General features: G+C 46.8%; 1 protein-coding gene across 2 annotated transcripts in view; it reads right to left on the bottom strand.

Annotated features, from left to right (window-relative positions):
• IL20RB (interleukin 20 receptor subunit beta) overlaps positions 1 to 17,046 on the bottom strand; it is a 36,108-nt gene that overhangs the window by 3,830 nt on the left and 15,232 nt on the right. Inside the window, exons 2-7 of one of the 2 annotated variants that reach the window (XM_066351495.1) lie at positions 16,261 to 16,387; positions 13,938 to 14,128; positions 9,837 to 9,961; positions 7,653 to 7,803; positions 3,662 to 3,804; positions 3,261 to 3,445 (exon numbers count right to left, since the gene is read on the bottom strand). In XM_066351495.1, the coding sequence (XP_066207592.1) occupies positions 3,293 to 3,445; positions 3,662 to 3,804; positions 7,653 to 7,803; positions 9,837 to 9,961; positions 13,938 to 14,128; positions 16,261 to 16,387 (890 nt within the window). In that variant the 3' untranslated portion in view covers positions 3,261 to 3,292. Of the gene's footprint in view, positions 1 to 3,260; positions 3,446 to 3,661; positions 3,805 to 7,652; positions 7,804 to 9,836; positions 9,962 to 13,937; positions 14,129 to 16,260; positions 16,388 to 17,046 lie in introns of those variants that run through there. The other variant, XM_066351496.1, reaches the window with a different exon arrangement.

Here is a 17,046-nt window from a genome sequence, read left to right as displayed (position 1 = left end):
AAAAAAATACAGAATTGCCCTGGCCAGTTGGCTCAGTGGTAGAGTGTCAGCCCAGTGTGTGGATGTCCTGGGTTCAATTCCTAGTCAGGGCACACAGGAGAGGCAACCATCTGCTTCTCCACCTCTCCCCCTCTTCCCCTCCTGCAACCATGGCTCAATTGGTTCGAGCTCATCAGCCCAGGGCATGGAAGACAGTTCCCTGGAGCCTTTACCTCAGGTGCTACAAATAGCTCAGTTGTGAGCATGGCCCAAAATAGGCAAAGCATCAGCCCCAGAATGCTGGGTGTATCACGGTCGGGTACATGCAGGAATCTGTCTCTCTATCTCTCCTCCTCTCACTTGGAAAAAGAAGAAAAGAAAATATGGAATAAAAACTAAAAGCCTTATGGAAAAGAATCCATGTAGGAGCAAACACTGAAATGATGGAGGAAGGATGATCAGAAGAACAGCGAAGCAAACATTAGTTCAGGTAGTGATAGCTATCTTGCATGGGTGAAAGTGGCCATTCTCTCATAGACTCTCCTTGTCTCTGGCCTCATCTAAGTTGTTTGGTTTCCCCCAAAGGCTATTTGTAGGTTGTGGCTCATAATGCATTAGGATTCTTAGGAGTTCATGTCATTTGAGGGCTCTTCCTGTGCACCTGAAATTGTATAGGAAACTGACCCTTTACATGGTTCTTTTCCTGGCCCTTTACTCTGTTGCTCATTAACAAGACACGATAGGAGGTTGAGATGGCTTTGGGTACATGACCCCTCATCTCCTCTGATTGCCTGCCATCTGGATAAAGTGCCTATAAAGATTCAATCCCTGTCCTTACTTATTCAGCTGAGTGGTGACAGGCAGTGCAAATATCTACAGATAACACCTTCAAAACTGATCAAAAATATAAAACTAACTTCCTTAAGTCACTGGAGAGCAATCAAAAGTTGACACTTAGGGCCCTGGCTGGTTGGCTCAGCGGTAGAGCATCGGCCTGGTGTGCAGGAGTCCCGGGTTCAATTTCCAGCCAGGGCACACAGGAGAAGCGCCCATCTGCTTCTCCACCCCTCCCCCTCTCCTTCCTCTCTGTCTCTCTCTTCCCCTCCCACAGCTGAGGCTCCATTGGAGCAAAGATAGCCCGGGTGCTGGGGATGGCTCTGTGGCCTCTGCCTCAGGCGCTAGAATGGCTCTGGATGCAACAGAGCAACGCCCCAGATGGGCAGAGCATCGCCCCTGGTGGGCATGCCGGGTGGATCCCGGTCGGGCACATGCGGGAGTCTGTCTGACTGCCTCCCCGTTTCCAGCTTCGGAAAAATGAAAAAAAAAAAAGAAAAAAGTTGACACTTAGAAGAAGAGAATGCCACTGGGTGAGTTTCCCATTTTTTACAGTTTCTTTTCTGAGGGTAGGTCTCTCTTGGTGCCATTAACCATGACAGTTTTACGAGCTTGAAGAACCAGAAAACAGATACTGGATGCAAACACAAATGTTAGAACAAGAGAGGACCAGAGTTAAGCATTAATGGACTGAACATTCCAATTAAATGGCAGAGATTGTTGGAATGGATTTACTTTTTTAAAAGGCTAACTATATGCTTCTATAAGAGATACACTTTAAATATGAAGACACAGATAAGTTTGAAGTAAGATGGAAAGATGATAAACCATACAAACAGTAAACAGCAACAACAAAAAGTCTATATAGATATCAAGATAAGGACTATTGCCAGATATAAAGAGGAACTTTTATGATGATAAAGGGCTCAATTACTCAGGAAGATATATCAACCATAAATATGTATGCTTCTAAAACAGAGCTTCAAAATATATGAAGGAAAAATTAACATAAAATGAGAAATAAACATACCCATACTCACAGAGATTTTGGGGTCTTTCTCTCTCAATAACAAATAGAACTATACAAAGAATATGAACAATATTAACCAACATTTTGACCCAACTAATATTTATAAAACACTACCCCATCTGCTGCAGAATACACATTCTTTTATGCTTCAGGGAACTGAGCCCCTCAGGTTTATGCTGAAGGGGATGAGGCTTGCCCTGTCTCCCATGTTTGATACACCACATTGTCGTCATGTTTAGCAGTAAACCATTTAGTAAACCACTCAGTGGCCTGGAGGGGAAACACTGCTAAGTATTATGAAAAGGGGGAAATGAAAGGAGTCAACACTGTCTATGTAAAGCCTTAGCACAGTGCCTGGTGCTCAACCCTGGACTAGTCTCATCTAAAGTTAAGACTGCCGGGAAGTACCAGAGAGAAAAAGAGAGCAGGCTTAGGGTAACACAGTATGGAGGAGTGTCCTGAAGACTGGATCAGGGCGAATCATTCCTCCTGTGTAGGGGGTGTATGGCCCTTGCAGCTGTCACAAGTGTGACTCCTTCCAGAGTTAACTCCAGGCTGATGCAGAAGTGACAGGAATGGAGAGCTGGCATGCAGTCCCAGCTCTATTGCTTCTGAGAAGCTGACTGCTGACTCCCTCCCCCCAGGAGAAAGTGATAAGAAATCTCTGAGGTGATAAGAATGGGATGGTTTCTGTTTGTTGTTTTGTTTAGATTTTGCGCTGCTTTGTGTGTTGAGGTTGGGGGAGGGGTGCAGGAGGCAGCCAGATGGGACACGGAGGGGGCGGTTGCTGAAGATCTGCTTTTGCTTCTCCCCAACCCTAGCAGGGGCACACAGGACCTCCCCTCAAGGAGATCCTCAGAGCAGTGTCCTCAGGAGTAAAGCAAGAATCCTGAGCTGGCAAGGAGCTGAGAAAACAGATGGGAACCCTAACCTTTGGTAGTCACGGGGCAAGTCCAGATTGTTCCCTGCTCCCAGCCAAAGGCAAAGCACAGTATATGCCTGCCATAGTCGCACCCATTTACTTCACCCTGGGAACCAATGAGGCTCTTGGCAGGTGAACTGAATTAACGTGACCAATCGTCCTCCTTTAGGGAAGACAGTCCTTCTTTTGTAAGTTCCATCCTCCCTCAAAAAGTGTCCTCCTACATGTCCTCCTTTTTGATATTGGAAGACTAATCTATCTGTAAATGTCCGTATTCGAATGATGCAGAGTTGATCCATTGCGTGTGATGTGACCTATTAGTATCTAAATGAGTACTTTTATCTTACAATTATTATTAAAAATTAATAGGCATGTAAGCATAATTACAATATAAAATATTACAAATGTTTTTATTATGCATTTATCATATTACAGTGTATTATTGTTGCAATGAATAAAATGTTTCTTTTACGATATTGTTTTTCTTCAATTTATTTTTGTCCTCCTTTTCATTGCAAAAAAGTTGGTCACCTTAATTGAATACATTGTGTCAGAACAAGCGCTGTTCCAATCCTGGGGAGGGGCCAGGAACACTGGGCAGGCCAGTCTGGAAGGGTGAGACCGCATGACTGAGCATCCATGGTTGGGCAACACACCTGCTCTCTCGGCTGTGCCAGGTCCTGGGGGCAAGCAGCAGTGGCCTGACTGAGGAAGGTCCCCACTCCTTGAAGAAGGGAGGTCTCTCCCAGCCCCTCCGATAGAAGTGAAGTCCTGCACATGCTCTTTTGCCCTCCTTGTGCAAATGGTGGTCAACCAGGAAACATGTGCCCATGCCCAACCAGAGCCCAAACCACATCTGGTCAGTATCATAATGAAAGGAAAGAGAGCACTCTTACCAAGGTGTCGGGGAGCACCACCGCGGGGCAACAGGAGTACTGGAGCAGCCGGCCCATCTTCCAGATGGAGAGCGGCACAACCACCAGGATCAGCATGAAGCCAATAAATGCAAACAGGGCCAGTGCCAGTGGGAGGGTCTCTTCTGGAAATGAAGAGATAAGAACAGGCTTAGGAGACACAGTGAAGGTGAAATCTCTAATCCTGGGCCTCCTTCACTTTCCTGGAGTTGGCTCTGCACGTGGCTAAGACAGCAGATGCCAGCATCCTAAGATTTGATGTATGCCCTAGTGACTAAAATTACCACCATTAAAACCATTTTTCTAGAATCCAGATTAAGGCTTGGTTTCCAGAAAGCCCCAAAGAAGATTAAAATCTTTTTCTTTGGAAAGGGGAGGAGTATCGACTATTAAGCCACTAGCTGTGTTAGCACATACCTCAGCGCCACTGCCAGGAGGAGGGCGGGGTGCCAGGATCAGGGCGGAGTGCCCGGGCAAGATGAGGGGGAGGTGTGGAAAAAGAACAGTGCAGAAGGGAACTGGGTGGCAACTGAAACAAATCGTGTTTCACAATTTGTTTTTGGCATTGATTCATCTCATGGAGAAAAATACTGAGTTCAGAAAAGAGTCAGGTAACTATTGATATATCAAGCCTCTACTCTGGTTAAGTGACTTACTCCAGGTCACTCTACTAAGTAAGTGGATCAGAAAGTACCAAGTGGGAGCATCTGGAGATACAGAAGGAGGATGGGTAACCTCGAGCAACTCCTTTAGCCTGTCCAGGCTGCACTGCTTGCCTGCGGTGTGAATGAGGCTGCCCAGTGAGGCTGCAGAGAAGCTGGTGGCCTCACTAATGTGGCTAGAGGCACTTTGTTTCACCAATTTTGGAAAATATTTTGGCAGTACACACCAAGAGACACTCAAATGTTCACACCCTTTCATTCATTCCTGCGAGTAGACACCAAAAAAAAAATAATAATTCCAAAAGAGGAAACAATGATATGCATATAGCAGTTTACAGCAGCATCTGGACTAGAGTATGAGCCTCATAACCAGTCTCCCTCTCTGCCCAGAGTGGCTTGCTTACACCTCCCACCACTTCCACATGCTCTGTGAGTTTTCCTCATAGCACGTACCACCACGGGAAGCTATACATGTGTTTACTTGTCTGTAGCCTGTCTCTCCAACTAGAAGGGTAAGCTCCATGAGAGCAGGGACATCTCTGCTGTATCCCAGGGACTAGACCAGCACATGGCACATAGTCAATGCTCAATAAATATTGAGTGAATGAATGAGTTAATCAATCAATGACCATTATCTTCAAAAGAAAATGGAAATGACCTAAATACCCCAAAATAAGAGATGACTGAATTTATAATGGGACATCAGCATGGCAGGTCAGGAATCCAGTTATTACAATGAGAATTAGGATTCATACAAGCTTGTTCACTACAGCAGTGGTCCTCAACCCCCAGGCCACGGATCGGTACTGGTGGGCCATTTGGTACCGGTCCACAGAGAAAGAATAAATAACTTACATTATTTCCATTTTATTTATATTTAAGTCTGAACGATGTTTTATTTTTTAAAAATGACCACATTCCCTCTGTTACATCTGTCTAAGACTCACTCTTGACGCTTGTCTCAGTCACATGATACATTTATCTGTCCCACCCTAAAGGCTGGTCCGTGAAAATATTTTCTGACATTAAACTGGTCCGTGGCCCGAAAAAGGTTGGGGACCACTGCACCACAGCACTGTTTGTTGTGGCAAAAAACTGAAAGGCACACAATATACCTATTAACAGACGCATGATTACATATATACATATTTTGGCACATACATATATTGGCTTATTGTGCATCTTTTCAAATAAGGTAGACCTATATGTGCTAACATGAAGAGACAATCACAATATACTAGTAAATGAAGATAAGCAAGAGACAGAACAGTAAGCATAGGACAGTCCCATTTGTGCCTGTGAGTACTAGTATTATATAATAACTAGCAGATTAAATGCCAAACTTGCCAAAATAAACCACGTTAGTGGAAAACATCTACCTCTTACTTTATATACTCCCGTGTTGTTTGAATTTTTTATAAAGCTTGACTTATATGGTTTTAATAAGTAGTATAAAATGGCAAACAGAAAATCTACATGGGGCCTGACCTGTGGTGGCACAGTGGATAAAGCGTCTACCTGGAATGCTGAGGTCGCTGGTTCAAAATCCTGGGGCTTGCCTGGTCAAGGCACACTCAAGAAGCAACTACTATGAGTTGATGCTTCCCACTCATGTCCACTCTTTCCTCTAAAATTAATAAATAAATTGTGTGTGTGTGTGTGTGTGTGTGTGTGTCAGAGACAGAGAGAGACAGAGAGAGGGACAGACAGGGACAGATAGACAGAAGGGAAAGAGATGAGAAACATCAATTCTTTGTTGCAGCACTTTAGTTGTTCATTGACTGCTCTCTCATATGTGCCTTGATGGGGGGTGGGCTACAGCAGAGTGAGTGACCCTTTGCTCAAGCCAGCAACCTTGGGCTCAAGCTGGTGAGCCTTTCTCAAACCAGATGAGCACACAAACAAGCCAGTAACCTTGGGGTTTCGGACCTGGATCCTCTGTGTCCCAGTCCAGTGCTTTATCCACTGTGCCACCGACTGGTCAGGCAATAGATAAAATCTCTAAACATTTTTAAGAAAAGAGCATCTACATGGGAAATGTGATGGATAGTTGTGAAAAAGCAGTCACAAAGCATATGTGCAATCCATCTACAATATGTGTCTGCATGTGGGCAATGATGGAAGGATGACACCCTTTCATAGGGCAATTTGGGAGTAACAGTCAAATTCAAATGTGTATGCCACAGAGCAGCTCTACCTCCAGGAATTTATCCATCAAGTACACCAGCGAAACAATCTATGTACAGGGTAACTAATTAAAGTATTGCCTGCAATAGCAAAATATTGGGGTGAAAACTAAATGCCCATCAATGGGGAGCTAATTAAATCAATTATATATACACAAAATGGAATACTACTAGCCATAAAGAAAGATGAGGAAGTTTTGTATAAATGTGGGGAAATCTATATGATACATAAAGTGAAAAAGACAAGATACAGAATAGTGGATAGAGTATGCTACCATTTGTGCTAAAAAGAAAGGCAGAGAGTTTTCTTTATAAAGGCACTAAATATCCAAAATAATAATAATAATTTTTTTAAAGATCTTATTTATTGATTTTTGAGAGAGGAGAGAGAGAGAGCAAGAAAGGAAGTAGGGGAGGAGTAGAAAGCATTAACTCATGGTTGCTTCCCTTATGTGCCTTGACTGGGCAAGCCCAGGGTTTCAAACCAGCAACCTCAGCGTTCCAGGTCAATGCTTTATCCATTGCACCACCCTGGGTCCGGTAATAATAATATATATATTTTAAAGACTAAAAAGTTATCAACAAAAATATCACTATTGTTTGAGTGGTAGGATCCTGGGATGTGAGGTTTTGTTTTGTTTCTTTTCAAAGGGTTTTTAAAGATTGTGGGGTTTTAGATCATAAAGAATTTCAAGGGAAAAATTAAGTCAAACAAGAAGAATCTATTAGACTTGCCATGGTCCCTCCAAGCTGAAAGCAGCTATAACATACAATGGGCTGCCTCCTCATATGGCCTGACTCTCAAGCCCCTGCCTGCCTCTCCTGCAACCTCCTCTGATTCACCTGATAAACCAGCCTTGCAATGTCTAGCCTCAGGTCTAGGAACTTTGCAGAAGGAAAGTTCCAGACAGCTCCAGTGACCCCCGCCCAGTCCCAGGGTGCACTCTCTCCTGAAGGGAAGCTGGAGTGGAGCATACTCTGACCACAAGAACCCATCCAACTTCAGGGAGCAGGTCCGTGAGACAGGGGAGACTAAGAACCTAAGAAACCCAGCAGGCAGCCGAGTACCCTATAGGCAGGCTGTCAGCTGTGCAGGACTCCAGGAAATAGGCAGGCCATCCTTACCTTGCACCTTGACACATTCTGTTGGGCTGAAGGTGCTGTACCTCCCGATGGCATTCACGAGTGTCTGGGCCTTCACACAGTACACAGCCCCTGGCTCCATGGTCTCCAGATGCACTGGAATGCCCCTGCTCCTCATTATTTTGACATGTTCCTTTAGGAGACCAGAAAAGAGTTACACACGGAGGGAAGCAAGATAAGAAAGGGAGAAAAGAGCCAGGGAAGGAAAGCTGCAGATATTTCCTTTCCAGGTTGCATTCAGACTGTTCCCTCCCATTCATTCATTTACTCATTCACATTTGTTTACTATGCACCTACTATGTGCCAATGACTGTTGTAAGCACTGGAACATAGCATTGAACAAAACAAAGTCCCTGCTCTCATGAAGTTAATGTGGGAGAAGACAGATGATATATAATATCAATCAAGAGGTGATAAGAAAAATGAAGCAGGGTATGATGGTAGAGTGATGAGGAGTCACTAAACAGAACTGCTGGGAAGACCTCTGTGATAGGACAGCATGTGGGCAGAGAACTGAAGGTTAGAAATATGCCTGGGCCAGGGGCATAAGTGCACAGGGGCAAAGGCACCAGTGGGCAGTGCCTCTTAATACATCCATCCAACCACATGTGTGTTTATCCATCTGCACATCCTTCCACCTCTACCCACCCCCTGAGGCCTGTGATCCACATCTGAACCTGTGTAGGCTCGTCTGGACCAAGCCCAAATGACTCAGGGGACATGCGCCTCTCTCAGCCTTGGCCCTCCCAGTTCCCAAGGGTGGAGAGAGAGCTCCATCTCAAAGAATCTGTGGGAGCTGCATGCTCCCTCCTGCCCTGGCCCTGGTCTGTACCCTGTACCTTTCCATCTGCCTGGCTGGCAGTACCATGTCTTATCACCGGGCCCCGAGCCAGCAGGAGTAAATACTGGAAGTCATTGTTAATGCCCGTTCCACCTGCCCATACCACCTACCAAGGGAAGCTACCCAATCTACAGCCCCTGTGGTGTGGGTGCTGGGGCATGTGCCATGCTCCCTAAGATACTGCTATCAGGTCAGGGGCATCCCTGACCCAAGAAGTGTCCATCTGAGGCCAGTATAAGATAAGCAAGAACAATCAGGCTTCCTGTCTGGGGAATTGGTCTTGGGAATACTGGAGCTAGAAACAGGGACAAAGGGGAAAGAACACAGTGAGGGGGTATCAGGCCGAGAGGCCATGAGGGGCTGGCAAGGCACAGTCGTGGGAATGCGTAGGAAGGAGTGATGAGGAACCAAAGCCTGGGAGAGCTGGGGAGAAGGCTGCAGGAGTACGAAAGAGAGGAAGCCAGGACTGTGCGGGTGAGGGTCACCGGGTGGTGGGGGGGGCTGTGCTGCAGCCTGGCTCGGACCAGCTTTGTTCATAGACTCTAGAAGAGCCCCTCATCACACCATACTAATCCTTATGATAAAGTCTACTTTTGTTTGTGCTGACTGGAGTGGGCCTTGTCACTACATCAGCTTGGACAGAGCTTCCACAGGTCTGACTGTCCCCTAGTTCCTGCTCAGGTTGAGCCCCTTCCGCTGCTGTGGCGGCTGCTGTCTGACCACTCCCTCCGGGAGACCTGACCTCCCACCCCGCCTAGCCTGCAGCAGCTGTCCCACAGGGAGGGGCAGCACCCCAGCTAGGCATTCTGCATGATCCAGGGGCTCATAATGACACAGGGTTATCCAAGAGCCAGCTCCTGGCTTTCTGCCCCGACTTCTGCACCCTGCTCAGACTCACACCCTCAAGAGGCTTGTGCCAGCCTCATACGCTTTTGAAATCATCTGGTCAATCTGGAACACCTGGTCTGCTGTACCCAAACGTGTCAGGGAAAATGGCTGAGAAGACAAGCTGGCAAGGGAAAAGAAATGTATTGAAAAGGTACTGTGGATCCAACTATGTTAGAGTTTACAGCAAGGAGGCAGCCCCCATGCTCCAGTAAACCTGGGCTGAGAAGGCTCCCAGCCAAGGCCGGGGTTGAAACCACGGCAGTTCTTTGAAGAGGAGCACTGGGATTGTCAGCCTGCTCCTATCTCTCCTTTCCCACAGTTCACCTCAGGCCACCCGGACAGTGAGTTCTGCATGGCTGGCTTTTGTCAACCACCCCTTAGAGGTCTCTGACTCCTTCCTCAAAGTCTGACTCAAAGGCCAAGGCCAGAAGTCTTACCTTAGCACCAGGCTCCCTCTTCCAGTAGGTCACGAGGAACTCAAACTGGGGCCCTAGGTCTTCCAGCTTAATAACCAAGTGGAAGCCATCCTTGGTGACCTCCATTCCAGGTGGGGTTAGAATGGCTGTTGGCAAGACAAGAGGAGAATCAAAGGCAGCTCCAGGCAGGACTGATTTCTGTTCTGGGAAACCATGACCAAGACTTTGGTGGAAACATGCCAGGCTCCTGGGAAGAAACGGGGTTGGATGTAGCTTCACAGCTCCTGTACTTAGCAGGTACTCAGTAAATGCTTTTTTAATGATGAGCATGTTAAAAAAAATAGATTACTACAATTCACATGGATCAGTGATATAACTTTTCAAGCAAATCAGCAGCCTATGAATGAATTGGCCATTCTAATTGCAACCCAAGGATTCTTCATCTTATATCCTTGATGAGGGATGTCAGAAAACTGGCGGGTTTTACAAATTCCAATAAACAACTCTAGCACAAGCACAAATACTATGGTTCACACTGCTGGATCCCAAACAGGGGGGCCGGCAGTCCCACGGATACTTTCCCATCGGCAGACCGAGAACAGAAGGGCCCACACAGGCAGCCTCCAGGGCCTGGCCAGTGACAAAGGGTCCATACTTGCCTCTCAGATGCAGACACTGCAGGACCAGAAGGGCGCCCTGATTGTTGGCCTGGGCTTGGGAAGTAAAGTGGAGTGTGTTCTGGGCTAAATCCCCCTGCACTGAGGTCAGTGGACACTCAAAAGAAAGTCATTTCCTGCAGGGAGTTTTCAGAGAGCAAAGCATTTCCTGGCATTTGAAGAGCTGCCTGGCCAGGGGACAGTGGGACTTGGGGAGTCAGAGAACAACTGTGCAAAACATGCCCAGTTCAGAGGCTTCGTATGAGCATACAGCACTGCTAGTACTACCTCTGAAACACCTCCGGATGGAAGAGACATGTTTCACTCCTCCAGGATTAGGTCAAACATGACTAGAAGTGGATCCTCTGATCTCCATCTTTAATTGAGAACAGAATTAGAAAAAATGCCCTGAAGTCAAATTTCAGTTTAGAGAATATTTTGGTAGCGTTGGAGCAGGAACCTCTGTCCTATGCACTGTACACACTCATTTAATCCATGCAGCAAGCTTAAGACAGTAAATACTATGCCTGGTGTACAGATGACATTACTGAACCTCAGAGAGGTTAAGTGATTTACCCAAAGGCACAGAGTATGTGGCCAGACTCTGAGCCTATGTCTTTTCCAAGGTTCTAGACTCTGCTGTGTGGGGTGTTTAGCCTCTGCACTTGTGGATCCCAACTCTGGCTGTGCATGAGAATAACCTGGGTGAAATTTTAAACTCCCAGAGACAAGACAAAACAAAACAAAACTCCCAGAGACCAGGATACACATAGATTATTTAAATCAGACTCTAAGGATGGGCCTAACATAAGTAGTTCTGAAGCTCCCCTGTGATTTGAATGTGCAATCAAGGTTATGAACTTCTGCTCTCAAATAAGCTTTGCCTGTAAGAATAGCTCTTTTTCAGGGCAACCCTAAAACAAGACATTTCATATATTTGGGGAGAAATCACAGTGGCCTTTTTCAGAGACAAAGGAACTGTCTTAATGCCCGTAAGCATCATGATTCCACCCCAGCTCTGTAGCTAACTCCACCTGCACAGGGGTCACACAGGACCACATCTTTCGCCTTCTGGCACAGGTACAAACTCCTGTTCCTCAGCTCCTCCTGCAGCAAAACTTTCCTGTTTATAATGGCCTTCTTCGGCACAAGTTGTTACTGCACAAACCCCCACCCACTTAGTTTTATAGGCACTTCCTTATCTGAGCCATGCCTTCCTTTCCAACAACAGCTGCCTGTCCCCAGCAATGGTCTTGGCTAGAGCCCCATGCTCCCAGGAGCCAGAGGGAGATGGTGCTGGGTGATACCTAGGCACTGTTGGCAGAGACAGAGCTGCACCACCCCCCAGTGCCCCTCAGCCTTCCCCAGTGCTTGGCACTAGGATCCCACTGTTGCCACTCTGTCCTCCCAGTGCCTGGGCAGAAGAGCTCACATTCTGCATAAAAATTCCTGGTGGTATCCTATTCCAATGGTCCCATTCCTGCCCCCACCTCTTCCTTCCTCTGCTCTCTAGCTCTCTACTTGAGCATGCCCAGGGCAATAATACTTAACAAGAGCTGAGAACCGTAACAGGACAGCACTGCACTGAGCAATTACACATTTCAATCTTGTACAGTTCCCACAACTACGCTTTGAGGCAAACTGTTGCCTTTCTTACAGATGGGGAGGCAGGGAAGGGCCCAGCTCTCAATGGCCGAGCTGGGATTTGAATCACATCCATCTGACCCTAGAGGGCCAACTACCCCTTCAAATCTCTTCTCCTTCCTCAGCCCCTTCCAGCTTGGGCTCCCCACCCTCACCCCAACTTCTAAATCCTCCTGATTTCTACACCGTCTCAAGCATTCCTCAGGAACCTCTGACTCATCCCATTACTGTCCATGCTGCTCCTAACCTTCCTTTGTCCTCACTCACAGTAGAGGATCTTCTGCCCTGTAAAGAAAACAGAGGACACCAAAGGCCTTTCCTTGCCTCTCTTGCAGCTTCAAACTGGTCACATTATTGTCCACACCTTTCTCAGAGGAGGATCTGCCTTGCTCCTTCCCACCTCCACACAATCCTCCACCCAGAAGCCCAAGCACACCCTCACTGTTCCATGATGCTGCTTTCTCAAGAACCTGTTAGGGGCCTCCTTCAGGCCTAGTCTCCCATCCATGACCCCCTATCTTCCCAGCCACCTACTGATGCCTTTCCTTCCACCTACTTTTTAAACCCTGAGGTTTCCCAAGATTCTGTCCTGAGTTATCTTTGTCCTTATATCTGTCCCTGAACAATCTCATCTACCCCCAAGCTTTTGGCTATTAACTCTGTGCTATGCATCTGGCCTTGACCTGTCTGAGCCCCAGGGCCTGGTTTCCAGCTGCCAGTCAGACATGTTGGCATGAGATGTTGTAGGAATCTCTATCTCAAAGAGCCCAAAGCCGGAAGTGTCTTCTATTTCTCAAGACTATTTGTCCCTCCTGGGTTCTCTGTTTTGGATGACATTCTCTCCAACTCCAATTGGAAGCTGGACACCATTGTTGTCCCTCCCAGTGACTGGGTGGTCCCAAGCTCTGTCTTAAGTCAGCTATGTCTCAGATCTGTCCTCTACTCCCTAGGCCTTCTCTACTCCTGGGCTCAGGACCCATCTTGGCTCAGCAGAAGTGTTACAACCCCCTCCTTACTCTTTCCCTTCCCTGCGGGCTTGTCCTACGCCAGTTTCCTTTCACACAGCAGCCAGAGTGATTGTTCCATAAGACAAACTTGGCCTAGACACTCTCTTTTTCTATGACTTTCCTAATTGATTTGATCAACTTCACATCAAAGTCCTTCACCATACGACCAGCAGCTTCCTCACCACTGACCATTCAGTCCTTGCTCCTGCTACTTCCAAACATACATACACACACAGTCAAATATACATGGTTTGTGCTCTGCCATATTTGGCCATCTCTATCTATATTTTCCCCTATTTCTTTCTCAATCATTTTCCAAGTACTATTGCTATTGAAAAGTTATTTATTTCCCAGTGACCATAGATGGGCAACTATTTCTGGTGGCTCTGTTAAATGCATAGATCCTCTTGCACAAAGAAAAACTCCTCACACAAGCAACAAACATGGGGTTGATGTGGCACCAGATGGGAGTCACCGGAAGATCTAGTGAGGCACTTACCAGGGTGGAGAAGCAATCCTAGCCCCCTCTGCCCACTTCTAGACCAGCATTCTTTCCAGTTTTGCAACGTCAGTGCTACCACCACCTGCAGACCCGGACGAAGATAAAGAATGACTTCCAAAGCCTCTTTCAAAATGAGGGAGAAGGCATGTGGGAAGTAGTTGGTAATTTTTTAAATGGATCAGTTAGGGTTCCTTGTATTCACAGCCTATTACAAGTCTAATTTGATGCTAAAAAGAATCCTGAAAAACTCAGAAGACATGATGCCTGAAGGGGAAGGGCAGGGCAGGGGGAAGTAAAGAGAGAAGTATCTTACTTGAGTTTCGATTAAATGGGGGCTTCAGGGTGCTCCAGGCTGAGGTCTGTGAGCCTAGGGTGGCCCTGACACGAAGGTTGTATGGCACGGTGGCAGTGATGTCATCGGTAACGTCACACTCGGGAACTTCCGTAGGCGAGCACCTGCTGCTGGGGATCCAGATGTGGCTCACGTACAGGCTCTCATACTCTCTGGCCCAAGAGAGGAAGGCACAGCATCACACCAGCCCCTTCTACCCGGGCTCAGTGATGTTTCCAAGTAAAACTGCCTCATTCACCTGCTTTTCATGAGTTACAAAATAAGCATTTACTCCACACTCTGGTTCCTCCACTCTCCTCTCTGACCAACCTTCCATTCTTCTTTACTCCTTTTATGACCAAACAAGGGAAACCTAGGCATAGACCCCGATGTGTCTGGGTCTCTCCATCCCCACTGTCACCACCCCCATCTCAGCCACTGTCACCCCTTGTCTAGCTATGGTGTCCTAACTGATTTTCCAGCTTACACTCCCGCTATTCTTCAAACCATTCATCACTAAGCAAATCATGACATTTCTGTCTTTAATGGCTTCCAAAACACTTGGAAGAAAACTATCCCATGGCCTACAAAGCTCTCTGGCCTCAGTCCTGTCAGTTGGCTCAGCGGTAGAGCATTGGTCCAGCATGTGGAAGTCCCGGGTTTGATTCCTGGCCAGGGCACACAAAAAAAGCGCCCACCTGCTTCTTCCCCCTTCCCCCTCTCCTTCCTCTCTGTCTCTCTCTTCCCCTCCCACAGCCAAGGCTTCATTGGAGCAAAGTTGGCCTGGGCATTGAGGATGGCTCCATGGGCTCTGCCTCAGGTGCTAGAATGGCTCCAATTGCAGTGGAGCAACACCCCAGAGGAGCCGAGCATCACCCACTGGTGGGCATGCCAGGTGGATCCTGGTTGGGCGCATGCGGGAGTCTGTCTGCCTTCCTCTCCCCCGCTTCTTACTTCGCAAAAATACAAAAACAAACAAACAAAAAACTCTCTGGCCTCTCTCTCACTCTACCCTTACACATGCTCTGTCCTCCACACTGGCTTCCTCACTGAGCTCTTTTTACCTGAGGACCTCTGACTAGCTGTTCACTGTGTCTCAAGTGCTCTGTCTCTGCTGTGCACCTTGGCTGGCTCCTCCTGTCCTTCAGAGATATCACTCTTCAGACAGGCCTTCCCTGACCACATAATGAAAAGGAACCACGGAGTAAACTGTTTTTTGCATCAGCCTTTTAGCTTCCTCTCAGCACTGATGACCATCTGAAATGAACTAGAGCAGTGATGCCCAGAATTTTCTGTGATGATGGAAATGTTCTATATTGGTGTCGGTCAATATGGCGGCCACTACCACATGTGGCTATTGGGAATTCGAAACGTAACTAGTGTGGCTGGGAAAGACATTTTCATTTAATTTAAATAGTTCTCTGTGTCTAGTGGCTACCACACTAGACAGTGCAGACCTAAGTATTTACTTTCTTCACCTTTTTACTGGCTGCCTCCTCCTCTAAATGTAAGCTCCCTATATCCAGAAAGATGTCTACATATGTAGGTGTTCAGTATTTATTATTAACAAAATATATTGAGCACTTCTGTGTCCCTGTTGCTTCTCAATGGCTCCAAGAGCCTGAACACCTGCAGAGCACAGCCTGATTGGCCCCAGGAACAACTGACCTTTAGGGTCACAACTCATTTTGGTTCACAGACAGGAAAACTGAGGTTTCTCCCCGCACCAAAGGTACTGAGTCTCCTCCAATGACCCGTCCACCTGAAGTCAGAGTCAAACTCATTTCTTAAGATTTTCTTCAGCATTAGACAGTTGACTCAACATTAAAAAGCAGCTAACTGCCTGACCTGTGGTGGCGCAGTGGATAAAGCGTCGACCTGGAAATGCTGAGGTCGCCGGTTCGAAACCCTGGGCTTGCCTGGTCAAGGCACATATGGGAGTTGATGCTTCCTGCTCCTCCCCCTTTCTCTCTCTGTCTCTCTCCCCCCTCTCTTTCTCCTTTCTAAAATGAATAAATAAATAAATAAATAGTTTAAAAAAAAGCAGCTAACTAAAATATGTTTATGAGTTCCCGGAGGGCTCACTATCAACCCCACGGGACAATTTCCCTTGCTCTTTCAACCCTCCCAATGCCCGTGCAGACAGAGGTGGCGGGTCACTGGAGATAATCTGTCCCTGGGCTCACGAAGCCTCCTTGGGCTCTGGAATAACAGCTGTGCCTCCAGCAATCAACTCTGTCTAAAAACTAAGAAACTCTGAGAAAAACTAAGAAAAAAGAAATACAAATAAACAAAAACAACTCACCCTTGGTACTCAACAGAATAGTGTATTACTTCTCCAGCCATGGTCACTGGGCTCCACGTCAAGAGATGCTTCATATTAGTTGATTGTACAGAGAGGTTCTGAGGGGCAGGCAGACGGGCAACTCCATCTAAGATCAAGGCAGACAGGCAAGGCTGACGGGTGGGCTCATATTGGCGGAACGCCACAGCTTTAGATTAGTTTCCAGTGAGACTTCCTATGTCTATGACCAAAACACCCTTAATTTCATCATACTTGTGTTAATGCTAAATTTTTTCTACCATCATTATAATTCTGCCATTGTTGATAAAATGGCATATTAATATCAATAATCATAATGGCTAATCTTATTGAGCACTTACTGTTTACTATCCAGAGTACGTGCTAGATTATTACATGTTTATCTCATTTCATCCTCATGACCATGCCAGGAGGTAAGTACTATCTATTTCTTTCCTCTATTTGTTTCTCCACTGTACAAATCACAAAACTGAGGCACATTGTTCATAACTCTTATGTCGGATTGACCTACATGCAGACCTTGACTCTGCCACTTACTATGTGACCTTAAGCAAGTTGAATAAAACTGAGCCCCCCATCCCTACATGGCAAACCCAAGCAGGCTCCTGCCAGCTCCTCAGCACCTCCCTCTCCTGCTCCTGCCATCCAAAGCATATGCCTTCTCATCCCCCAACAGGCTGCATAGGGCATCAGCTCGCAGCTGGAAAGTACAGGATGGTCTGCCCTGGAGGGTGTCCAATCCAGATAGGCACCGAGCCAGCTCAGACA

The sequence above is a fragment of the Saccopteryx leptura genome, chromosome 10 (genome assembly GCF_036850995.1).
Source record: "Saccopteryx leptura isolate mSacLep1 chromosome 10, mSacLep1_pri_phased_curated, whole genome shotgun sequence".
Classification (NCBI taxonomy): Eukaryota; Metazoa; Chordata; class Mammalia; order Chiroptera; family Emballonuridae; genus Saccopteryx; species Saccopteryx leptura.
The sequence above is the reverse complement of the archived record's forward strand: the minus strand, read 5'-3'. Positions and strand labels throughout refer to the sequence as shown.